Raw genomic sequence first — 19,636 nt, forward strand, 5'->3', positions numbered from 1 at the left:
CAAGAGGCAATCTGTGTTTCTCTCTCACACCAGTGTTTCTCTTCCCCTCACTCTCCCTTCCTTCCCCTCTCTCTAAAATCAGTACGCATGTCCTCAGCTGGGGGTAAAATCAAAAATTACCAATATATTTCGTTTAACAGAATGTTTCTAAAATATCATTTCAAATGTAATCAATATTAAATATTTTACTTCTTTTTGTACGAGGCCTATAAAATCCAGTGTACATTTTTTCCTTACATCACATCTCCGTCTGGACTGGCCACAGTTCAAGTGCTTTCCAGCCACATGCGGCCTGCGGCTACTGTACTGAATAGTGCAGACCCAGAATGTGCTCTTATCATTTGTTTGTGTTTGTTTTCTAATTTATAAAAATAATACAAATCAGTTTTTCAATTAAAAAAAAAACACACAGAAAAGCTCAGTGTTGAAAGGTACCCCAACTCCCATATCAGAAACACTAGTTACACTTGGATGTGTTATGTCCAGAATACACATAGGGCAGGCTTTTTAAAGAGTAACACCTGTAGTCATAGCTCTTGAAACTGACGTATTAAACAAAGCTCTAAATAAGCATACCCTAGAACTGTGGAGTTTGACAGGGAACCGTTGTCACTTCAGGGAAACGTGGCTCCTCACATCACCCAGGGCTCTCAGGCCGTCCTGCCTCGCGCGCCGTCGATCCTGCCACTTACTACTGCGCATTTCCCTTCACCAGAGGGGGTGAAAAAAGGAGGAAGGGAAGGGTGCCTAACATGTAACAAAAACTTTATTTCAGGAATGTGGTGGGCTTGACTACATGCACTGTCTTTTGCTTTATTATTTGGCAATTAACTCGGAGGCCATAACAGCCCTCTAAGACATTATTTTCCATCGTTTTCCAGGCCTCACCTTCGGGAGTGACAAAATGATGAATTCCACCACCCCTCAGCCCCCACAGTCCTGCCCCCGAAACACGCTCATCGTGCAGCAAGTCATTCCCGTGCTGTACTTGATGGTCTTCATCGCAGGGATCTTGCTCAACAGCGTGTCGGCGTGGATCTTCTTTTATGTGCCCAGCTCGAAGAGCTTCATCATCTATCTGAAGAGCATCGTCGTTGCCGACTTCCTGATGAGCCTGACGTTTCCTTTCAAGATCCTCAGTGACTCCGGCCTGGGCCCCTGGCAGCTGGGCGTGTTCGTGTGCAGGGTCTCGGCAGTGCTCTTCTATGTCAACATGTACGTCAGCATCGTGTTCTTTGGGCTCATCAGCTTCGACAGATACTACAAAATCGTAAAGCCTCTTTTGACATCTTTTATCCAGTCAGTGACTTACAGCAAACTCCTGTCGGTGATGGTCTGGCTCCTGATGCTCCTTCTCGCCGTCCCCAACATTATCCTCACCAACCAGAGTGTTAAGGATGTCACACATATAAAATGCATGGAACTTAAGAATGAACTGGGCCTAAAGTGGCACAAAGCATCCAACTACATTTTTGTGGGCATCTTCTGGATTGTGTTTCTTTTGTTAGTCATTTTCTACACTGCTATCACAAGGAAAATCTTCAAGTCCCACCTTAAGTCTAGAAGGAATTCCATTTCGGTCAAGAAGAAATCTAGTCGCAATATATTCAGCATCATGTTAGTGTTTTTTGTCTGTTTCGTACCTTACCACGTTGTCAGAATCTTCTACACAAAGAGCCAGACAGAAGCTCACTACAGCTGCCACTCCCAAGAAATCCTGCACTATGTGAAGGAGTTCACTCTGCTGCTGTCCGCGGCCAATGTGTGCTTGGACCCCATTATTTACTTCTTTCTGTGCCAGCCATTTAGAGAAATCTTGTGTAAGAAACTGAACATCGCGCTAAAAGCTCAGGATGACTCAGAAACGTCCAGGTGCAGGAGGGCACAAGCAGCACCTGAAAGCACAGACACGCTCTGATTCCCGCGGCCGCTCCTGCACAGCCCGAGGTGCACGTGTGACCCTCAGTTACCAGCGCGAGGGGCAAATCCGAAAATGGCCATGACGTTAAGCATCACCTCTGAGCATTACGATCCAATTTAGCATGGTAATAAATTATAATGTGAGTTTCCATGCTTCTGTGTAACATGAAAGAAAAAAATAATACATCTTTCAATCAGATCAAAATAGAAGGTTAAAATTTATAATCACTAATCTGGTCAGTTAATGTAGAACTTTAAATAGCAAATAAGAAAATAAAAAGCAATCAAGACCATTCACAAGGGTGCCTTCCATCTCTAAACATAAGAATTAAGTTAGTGAGTTGTGGAAATTTTTTCAACAGGATCATTGAAGACCAACTTAAAAGTAGGCACAGTTTCATAAAGGACTAAAGGTCTGGTTAGTAAAGAGTCAAGTTTTCTCTGATTTGAAGAAGGAGAAAAAGCGGACACTCAGAAAACCACTTAAGAAATTCCCTACTGATTTATCTCATGGTATTTTAAAAGAAAGCAAATAAAAATTATATACTTTGCAATAAAAAATGTAATTTTTTATGATAGCATTTTGAAGAGGACATAAAATGCACTTTAATACGTTCTCTACAGAGACTTGTTAATGAGCCTGGAGCTCTGATCTCAGAATATTTTTACAGGTGGACTCTCCTGAGGGAAGCTGGGGACTGGTCTGTGTTGCCAGCATCCTCCTCTGTTCAGTGGCATGTGTCTGTCTGTCTGTCTGTCTGAGAAAAGACACACACACACACACACACACACACACACACACACCCCACCAGGCCAGAAATACACATTCGTCTCTACGGGTGAGTGAAGCAGTTTTTTTTAAAGAAAGCAACTGGACTTGATTTTTAAAAATCTAAAATTTATAGTAATGAGAATCTATATATAAAATAAAACTTTACACATCACACTTTCTGAAAATGAAATGAATATGTGCAGATACAAAATATTTGTTTGCTGGTGTATGAGTTATCAAAACAATTCTTTCTCTGCTATTAACTGGCTAGAAGACATTCAGCCCAACTTTCAAATGTTCTTTTCAATTTTGTAAGTCATGTTTATTATATATGTCATTCTTTACTGTATATGTAGTAATAAAACATGTTTAATAGTCTCAATTTTTAAATAATCAAGTTATGAAAAAAAACTACCAGATTACCTCACAGTTAAGACATGATGGTTTCTTTTTTATTATTAAAACATTTTATTTATATTTAGAGGGGAAGGGAAGGAGAGAGGGAGAGAAATATCAATGTATGGTTGCTTCTCATGAATCCTCTGCCGGGAACCGGCCTGCAACCCAGGCATGTGCCCTGACTGGGAATCGAACCATCATCGTGTGGTTCGCAGGCCCACGCTCAATCCACTGAGCTATACCAGCCAGGGCGACATGGTGGTTTCTTTAATACAGTCAATTATGCATGCTAATAAGGACACTCATTTACTACTGTCTTTTCAAAATGAGTATTGCATATGCTCTAGGACCTCATCAGATTTTAGGCAAAGCTCAAAAACACCTTAAATTGAGGAAGAGAATGGAAGGTTGTTATATAACTTGGAGTGGGAGGGAGGCAGCACCACTCAGCCTTCAGAAGGAAAAGCTGCTGTTTCCTCTGCTCACCTATTTATATTCTGCAAGTACCTGATGGCAGATGCGAACTTCCATTTCATTACAAAATATCTCCCCCAAAGAAACATCTTTAACAAAATAGAGTTTTCCTTTCTCATGTGCCACTTTTAATGCTTTAACCATGTCATAGCACTGCTTGTACAAAATGATTAAATGTTGTATTACTTTACCTGGTAAATATATTTCTAAAACCTTATTATAAACTAGCTACAGAAAAAAATATTTCACAAAATAAGGTTTCAGAATTGATATGGAATAGAAGTTACTCCAGCCCTATCTCCCCCACCTCCAGTAGAGGCTGGGGTAAAATTATGGAAGCAGCATTATAAAGAAAGGCTCAATTTTACAATACAATATTGTATATGAAAAGTATTTTCACTCACAAAATTGAAGGGCCTCACTGTATAATTCTATGGCTTCTCATGGCCCAAGTTAAAATCTCCTCCCAACCCATCTCAACCCACTTCCAAAACACTATGTCTTTGGTTCCTTGGCACCCGCAATGCAAGACTCTGGGTCGGGGTCACCTCGTGGTTCTACCCCCACTGTATCAGCATGTCCAGGGATTCGCTGCTCCCTCCCAAATCCCAGTCGCTGGTGAACTGCGAGGCCACCCTCTCAAAGTGTATGACAAAGTCCTAAGGGCTTCCTTCCCTATCATTTCATCTCCTGCATAAAAAGACACCGAAAAAATAGCTTATCATCTCCATATAAAACTTTGTATTACTTTAAAACAATTCCTTGATAATTCCTCTTCTAAGCTAAAAGATTTTCTACATGTAACCTGGCAGCTTTTTTCTTTTTAAAATAATAATGTATTTTAAGCACAGGCCTGCAAACCAGAGTTTCAAGGTTCGATTCCCAGTCAGGGCACATGCCTGGGTTGCAGGCCAGTTCCCAGCAGGGGACACATGAGAGGCAGCCATACATTGATATTTCTCTCCCTATCTCCTTCCCTTCCCCTCTAACGATAAATTTTAAAAATAATAATAATGTATTTTATTGATTATGCATCACAGTTGTCCCCTTCCCCACCTTCATTCCCCTCCACCCTGCACACCGCCTCCCACCGATGCTGCCCCACTTTAGTTCAAGTCCATGTGTCGTAACTTCTTTAGCTTCTACATTTCCCACACTATTCTTGCCCTCCCCCCTATCTATTTTCTCCCCACTGTCTATGCTACTAATTCTCTGGACCTTCTCCCTCCTTCTCCTTCTCCCATTCCTTTGAAGAAATGAGATCTTCATTTCTATGGTTCTGCTCCTGGTCTAGCTGTCCTCTTAGTTTGCTTTTGTTTTAGGTGTGGTTCTTAATAACTGTGAGTTTGCTGTCCTTTCACTGTTCATCTTTTTTATCTTCTTTTTCTTAGATAAGTCCCTTTAACATTTCATATAATAAGGGCTTGGTGATGATGAACTCCTTGAACTTGACCACCTTATCTGAGAAGCACTTTATCTGCCCTTCCATTCTAAATGAGAGCTTTGCTGGATAGAGCAATCTTGGATGTAGGTCCTTGCTTTTCATGACTTGGAATACTTCTTTCCAGCCCCGTCTTGCCTGCAAGGTCTCGTTTGAGAAATCAGCTGACAGTCTGATGGGAAACTCCTTTGTAGGTGACTGTCCCCTTATCTCTTGCTGCTTCTAGAATGCTCTCCTTCATTTTAATCTTGGATAACTTAAATAATGATGTGCCTTGGTGTGTTCCTCCTTGGGTCCACCTTCTTTGGGACTGAGCTTCCTGGACTTCCTGGAAGTCTATTTGCTTTGCCAGAATGGGTAAGTTCTCCTGCATTATTTGTTCAGATAAGTTTTCCACTTGTTGCTCTTCCTCTTCCCTTTCTGGTACCCCTATAATTCAGATGTTGGAACGTTTAAAGATGTCCTGGAGGTTCCTAAACCTCTCCTCATTTTTTGAATTCTTGTTTCTTCATTCTTTTCTGTTTGGTTGTTTCTTTCTTCCTTCTGGTCCAGTCTATTGATTTGAGTCCCAGTTTTCTTCTCATCACTTTGGCTCCCTGTGCATTTTCCTTCATTTCACTTAGTTAACCTTCATTTTTTCATCTGATTTGTGACCAAAATCAACCAATTCTGTGAGCATCCTGATTACCAGTGCTTTGAACTGTGCATCTGATAGGCTGGCTATCTCTTGGTCGCTTAAAAGCATTTGCTCTGGGGCTTTGATTTGTTCTTCTGTTTGAGTCATAAGTTTTTGGTCTGGTCGCAACTGTTATGTAGTGAGGGGCAGAGCCTTAGGTGTTCACCAGGGCAGGGCAACCCAGTTCCTGGGTTGTGATGCTGTATGTGGGGGCGGGGTCAGAGAGGGAATAGTGGCACTTGCTCCACTCTCTCTCAGATTTTGGTTCCCTCTGGTGGTGGTTCCCGGGTGGGTGGGCTTATATAGGTTCTAGGACCCTGTGGGTCTCTCCAACAAATTCTCCTGTGAGGCTAAGATTCTCACCCAGCACCTTTCCAATCAGTGCTTTTAAGGCTTTATTTCCCGTCGCTGGAGCCCTGAGTTGCACGGTCTGTCTCACTGCCCATTTTTGCCTAGTTTATCTGCATGCAAATGTGTGACTGTGGTCAGACTCACGCCACCTGCACTCCCTGATCTGCTAACCACTGCCTTTTCCTGCTGCAACCTCTCTCTGCTGGCAACCAACTCTGCCCCTCTTACCGGTCTGGCTGAATGGCTGTTGGACTTCTGTACAGTTCAACTTTCTGCCTGTTCTGGTTGTGTTTTTATTTCTAAATCTTTGTTGTCCTTAATTTGGTTGTGCAAGGAGGCACAGTGTTTCTACCTATGCCTCCATCTTGACTGGAAGTGAGCTTTCTTCAAGCCATTAATTATTTATGTTCTACTTTAACCCGTTAGCTTTCTGAAAAAAATATCAGCTCTGACATATTAGTGACTGAAATGAGAAATTAATCCTCATTTTGTTTGCAAACTAAAAGGCAATTTCTACTTATAGCATAAAAAATGTATATTTTATCTGTTTGATATTATGAAAGCGTTTAGGTGAAGAAAAAGTGATTTTTTGACAGGAAAACCAGTGTTTCCATCAATGCTATTCGAAACAACTTTACAGAGTTACATTCAGGGTAACCAGGGTGGCCTGGTTATGACAGGCAAAGCGCTGAGGAACATTTACTATCTAACTGAAAGGAGTGAAAATCAAGCTGTGCTGTGGCAAATAACGAGATGGCACTAAAAACACAGGAAGTCAACACAGCTGATCGTCCTCCTCAGACTTCCCTTCCCAGAACCGGAACACTGGACACTCCCCTCCCACCAGAGGGCACTGATCTCACCGCTGTGACAGCTCCTAACTGCCCACCTCTTTCTAATTTCACAACCTCGCTGCCTCTCACCTAAAATGACTGCACACATCCCCAAACTGGTGTCTTGTCCTGCACCTTCTCCCCTAACCCAACACATTCCAATACCGCAGACTTACCTTGCTGCTGAACTGAGAGCTCCTCCCACGTGATGTCCCTGAGCTCTCCACTGCCTACTTATTATAGCATCCCAGGTTGACCAGGTTGATCCAAGGTATGGTCTCATTCTTGTCCTCACACAGGTCCTGCTCAGACACTCCCAGTACTCAGATTGCCTAAGAGTCCCCAGACATGGTCCCCACAACCCAATCATCTGAATCATGTCCCAAGCGCGACACCATTCTCCATGGCCCAGAAGTATCCCTTTACCGGCCACAGGCACCTCCTGGATTCCACAGGTCCTAACAGCCAGCAGTACACTTGTATCCTGCAGGTTCTGAATATTCCATGTCACCCCTTCTACACTGGAACTTTCTAAAAGTCACAAAAATATTTCCTAGGACGGGTGCTGAGGTGGCAGCCTGCAATCAGTAAGTTATTTGTTGTTACAATTTTTCTTTACTTTGTCAAAAAACAAAGATTTGCATGACAAGGGAAAAGGAGAATTTCTCCAAAGAACCTTCTCCTGGAAAGTAACTGCAGAGTCTGCAAAATGTGTTCCGAGCTTTGCAAATGTGTTACTCATAATGTCATTCTAAGTGGATGGACAATAACGACTCAAGTGGAAAAGAAAATGAACTTGGTGATAACCTTTAAAAGTTCTTTTTTTAGGGATTTCCCTCCAGTTAATTATTCTACATCCATGGGTCAAACAGCAGTCACACCTCAAAACAGAAAGGTGAAATGGACTGCACGTTGACCCAGCACCACTGTGCGGTCAGTAAAAAGGCAGGAAACCAAAAGGAGGGCAAGGAGAATATGCTCAGCCACTCTCATAACTCACTTCACATTCCCAGAATGGGCAAAACACCTCTGCCTTCAAAATATTTCCAAACCCTACTGTTTTTTCATTAAAAAGGTACCAAACTGGGGCAGAGTTTAAATCATGCAGAATAAGCATCATCTTGGAAGAGCTGTATGTATACCTTACTTTAAAAATGCGTTGTCTAATTACATCCATAACTCAAAAATTAGAAGCTACTACTCTCAGAGGAAGGAAAACAAGTCTTTGCACTAATCCAGGTGGGAAAGGGGATTGTGTACTTTAAAAAAACCTTTCAATACATGAACCAAAAGCACTGAGGCTCCAGAGAGAAGGCTGATCTGGAGCCATTTGGCTACTACAGATCACCACCGTTCATTAACCAAGGAACAGCACTCTGCTCCAAGATCATAAACAGTTTCAGGATGCAAACTGCTGTTGGGCTGAGAGCATCCTAAATCACAGATTCCACAAGGAGAGCAGCAGCAGTGGAATACTATTGTTCTACTGCCCCGGGTCACTCTGCGCAGAATCTCTGTGAACTCAAAGTGGGGGGGCAGGAAAAGGGATGCCCCACTGGCCTGCTCTGTAACCACCGTCCCTGTCCTACACTCATTTTGAGAAGCACTAAGTGCCAGGGCGCTGGAGGCTCACCGTGCAGCTGTTCGAGAGGGCTCTCCCACGCGTCATGGATTTCCTTAAAGGAAGTAAGTTCTCAGGCCTGTGTCTGGCCTGGCTGTGGCAGTGACGACAGACCCCAACATTCATTCCCCCTCCTCGTTAGTTCCAGAGTGCTACCATGCTACCTTTAAAAGGCCAATTTTAATAATGTTAAACATTAAAAATGATACTTCTACTGGAACACTGTTGTTTAGCATTTGTGTCCAATAAAATCAAAAGCGTGCTTTATGTAGGCAGGAGAGACAGCTACAAAAAGGTTTTCTTTCTCAATTCATGGGGCAATTTAGCTTCAATTTTTTTTTCAATTTTAAACATACAAAATACCCATTAAAGTAACTAATACATCATTTCTAATAAAGAACATCACCACAACCAAGGTAAAAATAACTTCCCTGCACTTCTTCCCACTGGGGTTTCCGAAATACTTGTTAGTGATGATCTGTAATTTCCTAGAACGCTAACAAACTACAACATGAAAAACATCTGTCCTTAATGAAACAGAAGAAAGTGACTCACGGAAATTCAAATCGAACTCAAGTTAAAAACAAAAACAAAAACAGGGACAAATAGGCCAAAAGAAAGCCTATTTCCACTGTGAATAAACTTCCAAGAAAAGCCAAGTTGCCTCAAGCTCAATTCTCTAAAGGAAGGACACAGTTCAGTTTCACTGTTAAAAGTGTGGTTACTCAGTATTCCAGAAAGGAAATAGAACACTGAAAACTAGGATTAGCACTTTCATATTTGGCAATCCAGACACAAAACTGTGGCCTTAGGGGGGGCTTTAAGAACAGTTAAATGCACTTCTTCACTGCCCATATCTCCAAGGTGGACATGGATGGAAGTAAACACATAAATATGCCGACCTAAAAAAAGAAAAAAAGAAACTGCACCAGAAACCTTGTTATTTCAGTTTTCCTGCACACCATGTTAAGCCCCTCACCACTGAGCTGGCAGCCAACCCCATCCCACCGAACCCTCTCTGTCCCCACTGAATGTCAACCCTGGTCACAGCTGCTCACCTGCTTGACTGTCTGTTCGCAAGCATGTCTTTCTGAAGCATGTTTTTTGGTGAGTCTATCTTAAAAGACAGGTCATTTCCTGGTGCGACCATGATGCAAGTTAACATTGGTTCTTAACCAAAAGTCAAGGACAGAGTCTGAGAAAGATTTGGACTTTTTCCTCTAGTTTATAAATTGAGTATGTTTAAAAAAAAAAACTCTTCTTTTGCAAAATAAAAATAATTACACTATTCTGGGAGAACACCGGAATATCTGAAACAAATGGCTACGTTCATCATAAGCATCTGCAAATTGCTTTTATCAGAAGTGCCCTTAGACCGCCTAAACTCATTCTCTCTAGCTTGACATTTCCCATCGTCTTGAGAAATTTTTCTATTTAAAAATGAATACCAAAAGAGATTCATTTTAGATTCATGAGAGGTTTCTTCTGACTTTATCCAAATTATCTGGAAAACTAAGAATTTTTTTTTAAAGGTAAAACCAAAGCACCTACCAAACCAGTGAAGCAAGAGAAGAAACCAGACCATAACTGACCAGGAAACGGTTCTGCAATTACAAATCATCTTTGTCCCAGCAGATTTAGAACTTCCTCAAACATGCTAGAAACATAACCTTATTTTCTCTTTATAAAAGCTACCCTTATTCAAGAAACATAGCCTAGTGGAGCCAACTGATGACAGGGATAGACAATGACTTTTCATGAGGCCCCTCACAGTGCTGGGCTCCATTCAGACACCCAGTAAATACTTGCTTGCTCTCAGGCAGAATGAACAATGACCCAAACAATGAAAAATCATACTTCTACAAAATCTAATAATTACTAAATACCTGTCTCAATGCATTAAGCTGTTTGGGCTAAACTGACAAATGCTCATTGTAAGTCTACTCTCATAACTTAGAAAAATACTTCCAATATATTCTTGAATGAAAAAATACAAACCATAAAACATTATGTACAATATAATAATATTTATAAGTGGGTGTACATACACACAGAAGATTTCTTAATGTAACAATAGTTATCTCTCTGCATAATAATTTACCTCTTCTATTTCTACTACCAGGTTTGTCTACAATGAACAAAAAAGAATAACGAAAAATAAAACATTCAGTACTTTACCAGACTATGTAAAGTTACATTTTTTTTTGTTTATTAATAGGTGTCTCCAGCGGGATCCAAACTGCAACAATTATTTAAAATTATAGATTTGAAAGGCTAATGAGTATCAGCATGTAGAACTAAAGAAATTTTGCTTGAACACCTAATATCTTTAACTCATAACCCTTTTCAAGGCACAAAAAAACTGATGTTCTTTAAAGTCATTATGATGCAAAACACATCTTCAGTGTTTAAACAAAAAAACTAGAGGTACTATAATGGACAAAAAAGAATTTTCCCTCTACAATTAGAATAGACAAATCCTAATTGCTTAAGAAAGCATACACAAAATTGAAAAGAACTTCTTTAGGAGGACTTCATACAGTTAAACTCTTTGCAAACCACAGTTTCATCTACGTCAATACGCAACATTTTAAAACCACAGGAAAGGAAAGGAAATTTTTAGTACGGCAGTGATCCTGCTGTAGCAGCTCAAGCTTCTCTGAAGACTCGGAGAGAGGCGCCTGAGGCTCAGAGAATATACCACCAGGTATGTCTTTTTAAATACTTAATATATTCAAGTATCTTTCCTTGGAAGGGAAATCTATGATTCTCAATGTTTAAACCAAGTAAGTTGGAAATGTCAACATGTAGTAAGGTTGCTATGTAAGAAGGCACCAGTTTTTAAACTCTAACTAGATTCTCACTGTAACCTAAACTAGAATTTTCTTCCATCTGAAGACCCCACCCATTCTCAAAAAGGCAGGTTAATAAAAGCAAGACTGAATACTTACCTATAGGTGAGCATAACTATTCAGTAAATTTTATAACTGGATGAACAAAGGCCATGTTGGTCTTCATAAAAAGGTGAAACAATTCTTAAAATGACTTCCTTCTATATACATTACAGTAGGTAATTTGAAGAAAATTCCATTGTGATTGCCATTAAAAAAAAAAATCTAATGAGTTTATTTTCTAAGCAATGGGCACTTGATCCAAACAAAAAAGACACCTGGAATCTTTTCTTGATTTTGCTGGAGTGCCTCTGGACATCTCAAATTTCCACAGGCTAGTAAGTGGTTGACAAAATATTTATCAAGCATTTAGTTTTCAAATTTGTGCTGGGGAACACAGATGTTATTATAGTACAATGTCACCTCTAACTGATATAACCAAAAATTTTAAATGAAGAGATTTGGTTTCTGTTGCAATAACCAAAGCGATAGACTTTTGTTAGACTGAGGTTCATGATAAGAAGCTGCCAGGCACTACCTGATCTGAAGCATTACCAAACAAATAGACATACTGTGATTATTTTTACGGGTGTATACAGTCAGTCCCCGTTGCAGGGAATATTCATTGATCAAAACAAATCATTCCCTAATCCTTCTGTGTACCACACATTCATCTTTAAAATGGGGCTTCAGTGTATAATTGTATGAGCAATGGGGGCACTTTAAAAAGCTCATGACTATGTTACTATAATGTCCCATTTGAAATGTAAGAACATAAGCCAAAATCCTAGGAACTTATAAAGGAACAATGAGCAAAGGTGGGAGACAAGGATGAATTTACACCAACATTAGCTTTTGACCCACAGAGGGAAAGGATGTTTAGGATGCCAGGGTACAAATAAATGGCTAGTATGAAAAATCAGAGTCAGAGTCATAAGGAAATCCGTGATGCCTGAATTGGAATTTAGAGATGAAGAGCTTCCTCAAAGCATTTAGAATAGGCAGGATTCGGGAACGGGAAAGATAAAGGTAGAAAGCCTAGAACATGAGCAATAAGGTCAGAACCTAGCCTGTCCCAACCAGCTGTGAAACCTCGAGCAACACCCAACAGCCAGAACTCAGCTTCCTCAACTGGTCTAAGAGTGGACTAGATGCTATCAACAAAGGTTCCCTCTGTCCTTAAAATCCTGCCATCCCCAAGTCGTAGTACAACCAAAAGCACAAAGGCAGGAAGAAGCAAACAGATCACGGAACAGTAGAGATCCCACCGATCTAAAGCAGAGAGGTGGGAATGAAGACCATGGGGGTGGTATGGAGGGACAAGGTCATGGGGACTTCGAAAGTAAAGGGGGTCAGACTGACAGGAGAGAGCCTATGTTTGGTTTTTAAATATATGTACTGTAAAATGAAACATCAAAATACATGAAGCCTAAACTTCTTTTATTAGTATTCAGGAAAAAAATAAGAATGAAAATTGCTTAGAATATAGTTTCTGCCATATAGTAAGCATTTAGTCAAGGCTGGCCGCTACAGCAATAATAACCCTCAACGCCACCATGTCTGTCACTACTGTTGTTATTATTGTTTACAAACACATTGTCCCATCTGGGAGGAAAAGGGGAAGGACATGCACCCTTTCAAAGGCACTGACTTAGAAAGGGCCATGTACCTCTACCTTACCAATCCCCTTGCATACTGTCTCCCCTCCCACTGTACATGTGGTGGGTCATTAAATAATTAGGCAAATTAAGTTTCAGAAAGGCTTCAGAGATTTTTGGTTTTGTTTTTAAATTTTTAAAAGTTTGAGTGAATGGGCTTATTTGGCTTTCTTAGCCACCATACTTGCTAGTCACTATGTTTAAAAAGATATATTTCAACTTTTTTCCTGATAAGACACAAAAATAATATTGTTAAAACAAAAGAAAGGTATTTAATATGCATGAGGAGGGGGCGCACAAAGCAGCAGCGCCAGAAAGAAGGGGCTGCGGCCTCCGGAGTGTGAGTCTGACTGGACTCGGTCCAAGGCAGCGAATGAAGCCCAGCTCGTCTAACGCGGAGGGAACATCGCGTTGCCTCGATCATAGCGGTTCTAATCTAAGGCTCTGTCTTCTACCTCTGGGCTCCGGTGCCACAAAACCACAGCGAAAGAGAAAGAAAAACACTCAGGTGTTAACTTTAGATGTTTTGATACTAATATAACTGAGTCTCTCTTTGAGAGTTTGGTCACCAATGTCATACGTCCTTGTTCTAGAAGCCTTTAAAATGCATTCTTTGTGAAATTTCTTAAAAACACTGAGAACACAGAAACATCTATGCAAGCACTGTCCAACAGAAACAGAATATAAACCACAAAGATACTTTAAAATTATCTAGTAGCTGCATTTAAAATAGCAAAAAGAAACAGGAGAAATTAATTTGAATAATATATTTAACCTGATACATCAAAAATATTTTGATATATGCTCAGTATAAAAATATTAATGAGCTATTTTACTAATTGTTGTACTAATTCTATAAACTAGCACAATTTTACTACTTGTACTATTTTTTAAAATGCTTTGTAGTAAATCTTAAAAACCCAGAGTGTACACATAACACACGTCAGACTGGCCTGGCCACACTCCAAGTGCTCATCGGTCACAGGCTGCAGCCGAGCAGCCTCCCAGGTCTACTCCATTAGAAAACCAGAGCCAGGAAAAGGGGCGTAATAAGCATCAATTCTAGGCCAGATTCTAATCCTTCAACCCATACTGCTAAAAAGAAAAATACAATAAATTCTGATTGTGAAAATGTTCAAGCAGGTTAGACAGTGAAGGGCCTACTTTTGAAATATTCTCTTTTAAATTTTAGTACAACTTTCGGTTCATCGTTACCATCCCCCAGACCAGGTCCCCCCAGCATGAGGAGTTCTACCTGTCTGTGAGAAAGGAAAACCAGGGGCCTCGGTGACAGCTCTTCAGACTCAGCCACAACCAAACCATTTTACCCTAGTTTCCTCTCTCGAGTTCTCAGAATTTCAGTTTAATTCCTTCCTCTGCAAACCAACTTACATCCAACTGGTAACAAGACCTATCAGAACGCCAAAGTGTGACGTCAAAAATATCCCTTCTAGAAGCAAGCCGAGAATGGGATTTCCCAAACACACAAAACCAGACCATGGAAAACCCAGGCTTCCCCATAACATAAGATGTTCCTGCCAGTCCACGTGATCTATTAAGTTCAATAAAATTCTAAGAACTAGAAAGATTGTTGACTATGCTATTGTGAGTACAAGTGATTTTTAAAGAAAATAATTTCTAATTTTAATTACTAACCTCCCTTCCCTTCTTTTTTAACAGCTTCTTAAAAAAAATTTTTTTGGAAACAAAACAAGTCATTCTTACTTCCCCACAAGATGACAAACAGTTCTACCTTCTGTCCAGTTTATAGAAACCTGCAGCCATTCACATACTTCTTTTATTTAGTTTTCCTTATCGGATTTATTGGAAGTTGTTTTGCAACCTGGGCTTTCATACAGAAAAACACAAATCATAAATGTGTAAGCATCTACTTAATTAATTTGCTGACAGCCGACTTCCTGCTGACTCTGGCATTACCAGTGAAAATTGTTGTTGACCTGGGCGTGGCACCCTGGAAGCTGAGGATATTCCACTGCCAAGTAACAGCCTGCCTCATCTACATTAACATGTACTTATCAATTATCTTCTTAGCATTTGTGAGCATTGATCGCTGTCTTCAGTTGACACACAGCTGCAAAATTTATCGAATACAAGAACCTGGATTTGCCAAAATGATATCTACTGTCGTGTGGGTAATGGTCCTTCTTATAATGGTGCCAAATATGGTGATACCCATCAAAGACATCGAGGAAAAGCTGAACGTGGGATGCATGGAATTCAAAAGGGAGATTGGAAAAAATTGGCATCTGATGACAAACTTCATATGTGTAGCCATATTTTTAAATTTTTCAGTCATCATTTTAATATCAAACTGCCTTGTAATTCGACAACTGTACAGAAACAAAGATAATGAAAATTATTCAAATGTCAAAAGAGCTCTCATCAACATACTTCTAGTGACTACAGCCTACATTATATGTTTTGTTCCTTACCACATTGTCCGAATCCCATACACGCTCAGCCAGACTGAAGTCATATCTGACTGCTCAACTAAGAATTCCCTCTACAAGGCCAAGGAGGCCACGCTGCTGCTGGCTGTGTCGAACTTGTGTTTTGATCCCATCCTGTACTATCACCTCTCAAAGGCATTCCGCTTAAAGGTCACTGGGACTTTTGTTTCACAAAAGGAAAGCAGGGCTCAGAAAAAAAAATCAAGTGATGAAAATGATGTATAAATATGGGATCGTGTTATAATTTTATGCTGTAATCTCTTCCCTTGCTGGACAATAACTATAAAACGACCGGGAAAGAGAACCTCCGAATGTAAAGATAGACAGCTTGCAGATGTGACCTGGTTTACTATGAAGCAGTTTTTAAATGCAAACCAAGCAGTATTTCTTGGTTGATCATGCTTCTTAAGGCAAATATTTATACAAAAAAACCTAAAAATTCTTGTTGAAGCAATGTAAAACTCTGATACCCAAATGATTTCGGTGACACAGACACAGAACTATTTGTGAGGTACTCATTTAAATATCTGGAACTGACTTCTTAATATAAAATACGTAAAATACAGATGACTCATAAACAGATTTGAACTGCATGAGTCTGCTTACAATTTTAGTTCAATAAATACATACAGTACTATAAACACATTTTCTCTTCCTTATGACTTTCTCAATGACATTTTCTTTTCTCTATCTTACTTTATTATAAGACTACAGCATATAATGCATCTAACATACAAAATACATGTTAATCAGCTGTTTATGTGATCAGTATAATTTTCAGTCAACAGTGAGCTATTAGTAGCTAAGTATGTGGGGAGCCAAAGTTACATGTAGAATTTTTACTGTGAGGGGTCAGTGCCCGTAACCTCCTCATTGTTCAAGGGACAATGATCAACTCTATGTAAGTTGCCATACACCCCTTCTACAACACCATTTAAAGGCCTTTCAGTCACTTAAAAAATAAAAAATAAAACAAAAAAAAAGCCAACTTATTTTTTAGATGAAACCCCCTGAGCCTGATTTTTTAATCCTCCACTTCAAAGAAGGTGAACTTTTAGTTCACTATTCCAATTTTTAACAACTAATTGTTTCTGACAAAATAACTAAAAATTTTTACTTCCCAAAAGTCTTGCAAATGCATGGGTAGTTTTTAATGTACTGTACATACTTATATTCTACTTGAAAGTTATGAATAAAGATTTCCTACTGTTAGTAATGACAAGTCCAGTGGTTATTTTTATTTTGTAGTAATGTGAAATAGACCCTATAACATTTTGAAGGGGAGCTGTTAAATTATACTAACTGTTTCGGAACTAAAAACTCAAATTAAAGTTATGAAAAAATAGCACCAAATAGTCTTAAAACAGACATGCCCACTCCACACAGCCAGGCCCTGCTAGCGACATAGTAGTGCTGGGTTGGTCGGTGCTACTCAGGGTCCTGGAGTTGAGCCTGACCACATGGGGCCAGCAGATTCAAGTGTGGGTGACTGCAGCCCTCAGGGTCACCCACTTTGATCTCTCTACTGTCCATAATGCAGAAAAATCCAATAGATGGTGAAAGAAAAGACTTTTTTAGAGAAAAGAAAATTGGGAAGTTTAAACAAGCATATATAAGATTTTGTGGGATTTTTCATCTCAATAGGAAAAGCTCATATTAAAACAACTAGTAACCCATTAACATCAGCTCTGATGATTAAGAAATGGCATTGTTCCTAAAGGCTAACAAAACAAGTTTGATTCCAGATTCATTTTTAGCTCTGAATTAAGAATTATTTTCTAAAGCCTGACCCAAGACAACTCTGCCTACAACTCCACATATTCTCTGAGTTTAAAAAGAATAATAAAAGAGAAAATGCACAATCAAGTGCCTATTACACTCACAACACAGTAAGTACTGAACAAATTCTAGGTAGCTGCTGGCAACACTAGGAGCCCCGTCAGCACCACAGACCTGACACCAACAACGTGCAAATGGCTCGCCTAAGTGACAGGCTGGTAGAATGCCTATACACTAGAACGTGTGCTTGTTGGGAGTCTAAGAACGTGTTTTTACTAATGGGCACATCGAGACATTATTCCTATAAGAGCATTCACAAAACTAGTTTATTTTTTTCAGAATATTTTTCTTGAGACTAAAGGTCCTCTCACCATGGTCTTCATTCATTAAGGCGTCATCTTAGAGCAAGAGGTAGAAAAGAAGAAAAATTTCTTTTAAAAATCATATTCTTGCTCTGACTGGTGTGGCTCCATTGGTTCAACGGGCCACAAAGCCAAACGTCGTTGGTTCAATCCCCGATCGGGGCACATGGGTGGGCTGCAGCTCTGGTCACCAGTTGGGGTGTGTTTGACTGGTAACCAATAGGTGTTCCTCTCTCACAATCATTTTTCTCTTACTATCTTCTTCTGTCCCTTCTCCTCTCTCAAAAAGTACATAAACAAAATCTTTTTTAAAATACCACATTCTTATATTCTCTTCACATGCCTAATAAGTTAGTCAAATTTTCCTTTTTAGTAAGGAAGAGAACCAGGATCTACAGCATTCCTAATGTTAATGTTACGTTAGTATATATATACTTTTATTTCCCTTTACTGATGGCTTATTCTAAATGACACTCCAATTAATGGGGTTATTAGGGCAAGTGGTGATGGAAGATTATTAAGTATATCCTACCACATCAATTTCCTAGAAGTCCTTTTTATGATTACAATACAGTTGAATTATGTCCTAATTCATCATGACACTTAGCCATTAAAAATCTTTCACGTTCTTTTCTCCAAGCAAGTGGACAGTCTTTAGAACACTAAATGCTGCAAATGACTGTAACTGAGAATCATGTGAACAAATAAGAAGGCCCACGCTCGGGCAGTGCCCTGACCTGCCACCCGGACACACAGAAGAGGGAGACTCGCAAAGCTCTGCCTACCCGACGGAGCACAGAGCCCTCACCAATTTCAATCATTTTCACCATTTTGCCATATTTGCTTCATTTTTTTCTCTCCATTTTTTACATAAACTTATTTTAAAGTAATATAAAATTTATTAAAAAGGTACAAATATAATACAGAATTCCCACATATCCTTCATCCAAATTTGCTCTAATGTTAATGCCTTACGTAACCATGATACATTTGTCAAAACTGGGAAATTAACATCAATGTATGACCGTTGTCTAAATGGTATAAGGCACGAATAAACTCTGGACCTCAGTTACTCCCTCCCCCGCCCCTTTGACTCCATTTCAGAACAAATTCCAGATATCATGATAGTCCATCCATGAATTCTACAGGACACATCTCTAAATTATCAGGCTACTCTTTCTGCTGCCCTAAATAAACTGTAAGATTATTCCAGTATATTAACAATGAGTAACACAGGTAAAAGCTGAAAATGCTGATATATTAGCCAGTGATAAATAAGAATCATGAAAACTTTATACATAGCCCTGGACTTAGAAAAATTAACACTACAAAAAGAGTTCTTACAAATAAACCAATAAACAAATGTAAAAAAATAGTTTGCAAACCAAAACTCCTCAGAAGATATCAGTGAAATAGCATATTGTATACTTCACAATTATAGTTTTGTTAAAATAATAGTCTTCAATGAAAATTACTCATTAAAGTTACACAAAACAAAATTCCAAGAATGATAGTGAACCTAAGAATAAAAACATTGACAGATCCTAGCCCAATCTTTACCACTAATACTAAAAAACTAAACTTGTTTCCCCTTAGGATAAAGTACATCACCCTTTATGACTCAGACACTGAATTTCCTGGCAAGTATTTCCCATGTGCTACCCAGTTCTTAATCTCAATGGCTCAAAATCCAAATTCATCTCGCACCCAGCCTCTTCTCTGAAGTCCTGACCAACTTCTTAATTTTCACTTTTGCAGAGTGGAAGGGACCCAAGAATGTCTCAAATGGTCCACCTTTGAGCGGGCAATTGGGTTTTTACTCAATTACTGTGCTTATTTCAAAGCTTGTCATTTTATAGACATTTGTCTCCTCCTATCTTATTCAACTTTCCTGTGCCCCACAATCCTTACCCATCTGCATAATACCAAAAGTACCTACCAGAATACAGTGCACATAATGCTACTCAATAAATGAGTTTCAAATCGAA

General features: G+C 39.5%; 3 protein-coding genes across 6 annotated transcripts in view; 2 read left to right on the top strand and 1 right to left on the bottom strand.

Moving 5' to 3' along the window:
• The window catches only part of P2RY14 (purinergic receptor P2Y14), a 47,701-nt gene extending 45,024 nt beyond the window's left edge, over window positions 1–2,677 (top strand). For all 3 annotated transcript variants that reach the window (XM_053667214.1, XM_053667215.1, XM_037136106.2), the window contains exon 2: window positions 882–2,677. In XM_053667214.1, the coding sequence (XP_053523189.1) occupies window positions 905–1,918 (1,014 nt within the window). In that variant the 5' untranslated portion in view covers window positions 882–904 and the 3' untranslated portion in view covers window positions 1,919–2,677. The remainder of the gene's footprint in view (window positions 1–881) is intronic.
• The window catches only part of MED12L (mediator complex subunit 12L), a 315,205-nt gene that overhangs the window by 195,933 nt on the left and 99,636 nt on the right, over window positions 1–19,636 (bottom strand). The window lies entirely within an intron of this gene.
• GPR171 (G protein-coupled receptor 171) lies at window positions 11,121–16,089 on the top strand. Its single transcript, XM_037136109.2, has 2 exons — window positions 11,121–11,194; window positions 14,717–16,089. The coding sequence occupies exon 2, from the start codon at window positions 14,773–14,775 to the stop codon at window positions 15,730–15,732; it is 960 nt and encodes a 319-aa protein (XP_036992004.2). The 5' UTR covers window positions 11,121–11,194; window positions 14,717–14,772; the 3' UTR covers window positions 15,733–16,089.

Source organism: Artibeus jamaicensis, unplaced genomic scaffold (genome assembly GCF_021234435.1).
Source record: "Artibeus jamaicensis isolate MK-2021 breed Jamaican fruit bat unplaced genomic scaffold, CSHL_Jam_final contig_466, whole genome shotgun sequence".
Taxonomy (NCBI): Eukaryota; Metazoa; Chordata; class Mammalia; order Chiroptera; family Phyllostomidae; genus Artibeus; species Artibeus jamaicensis.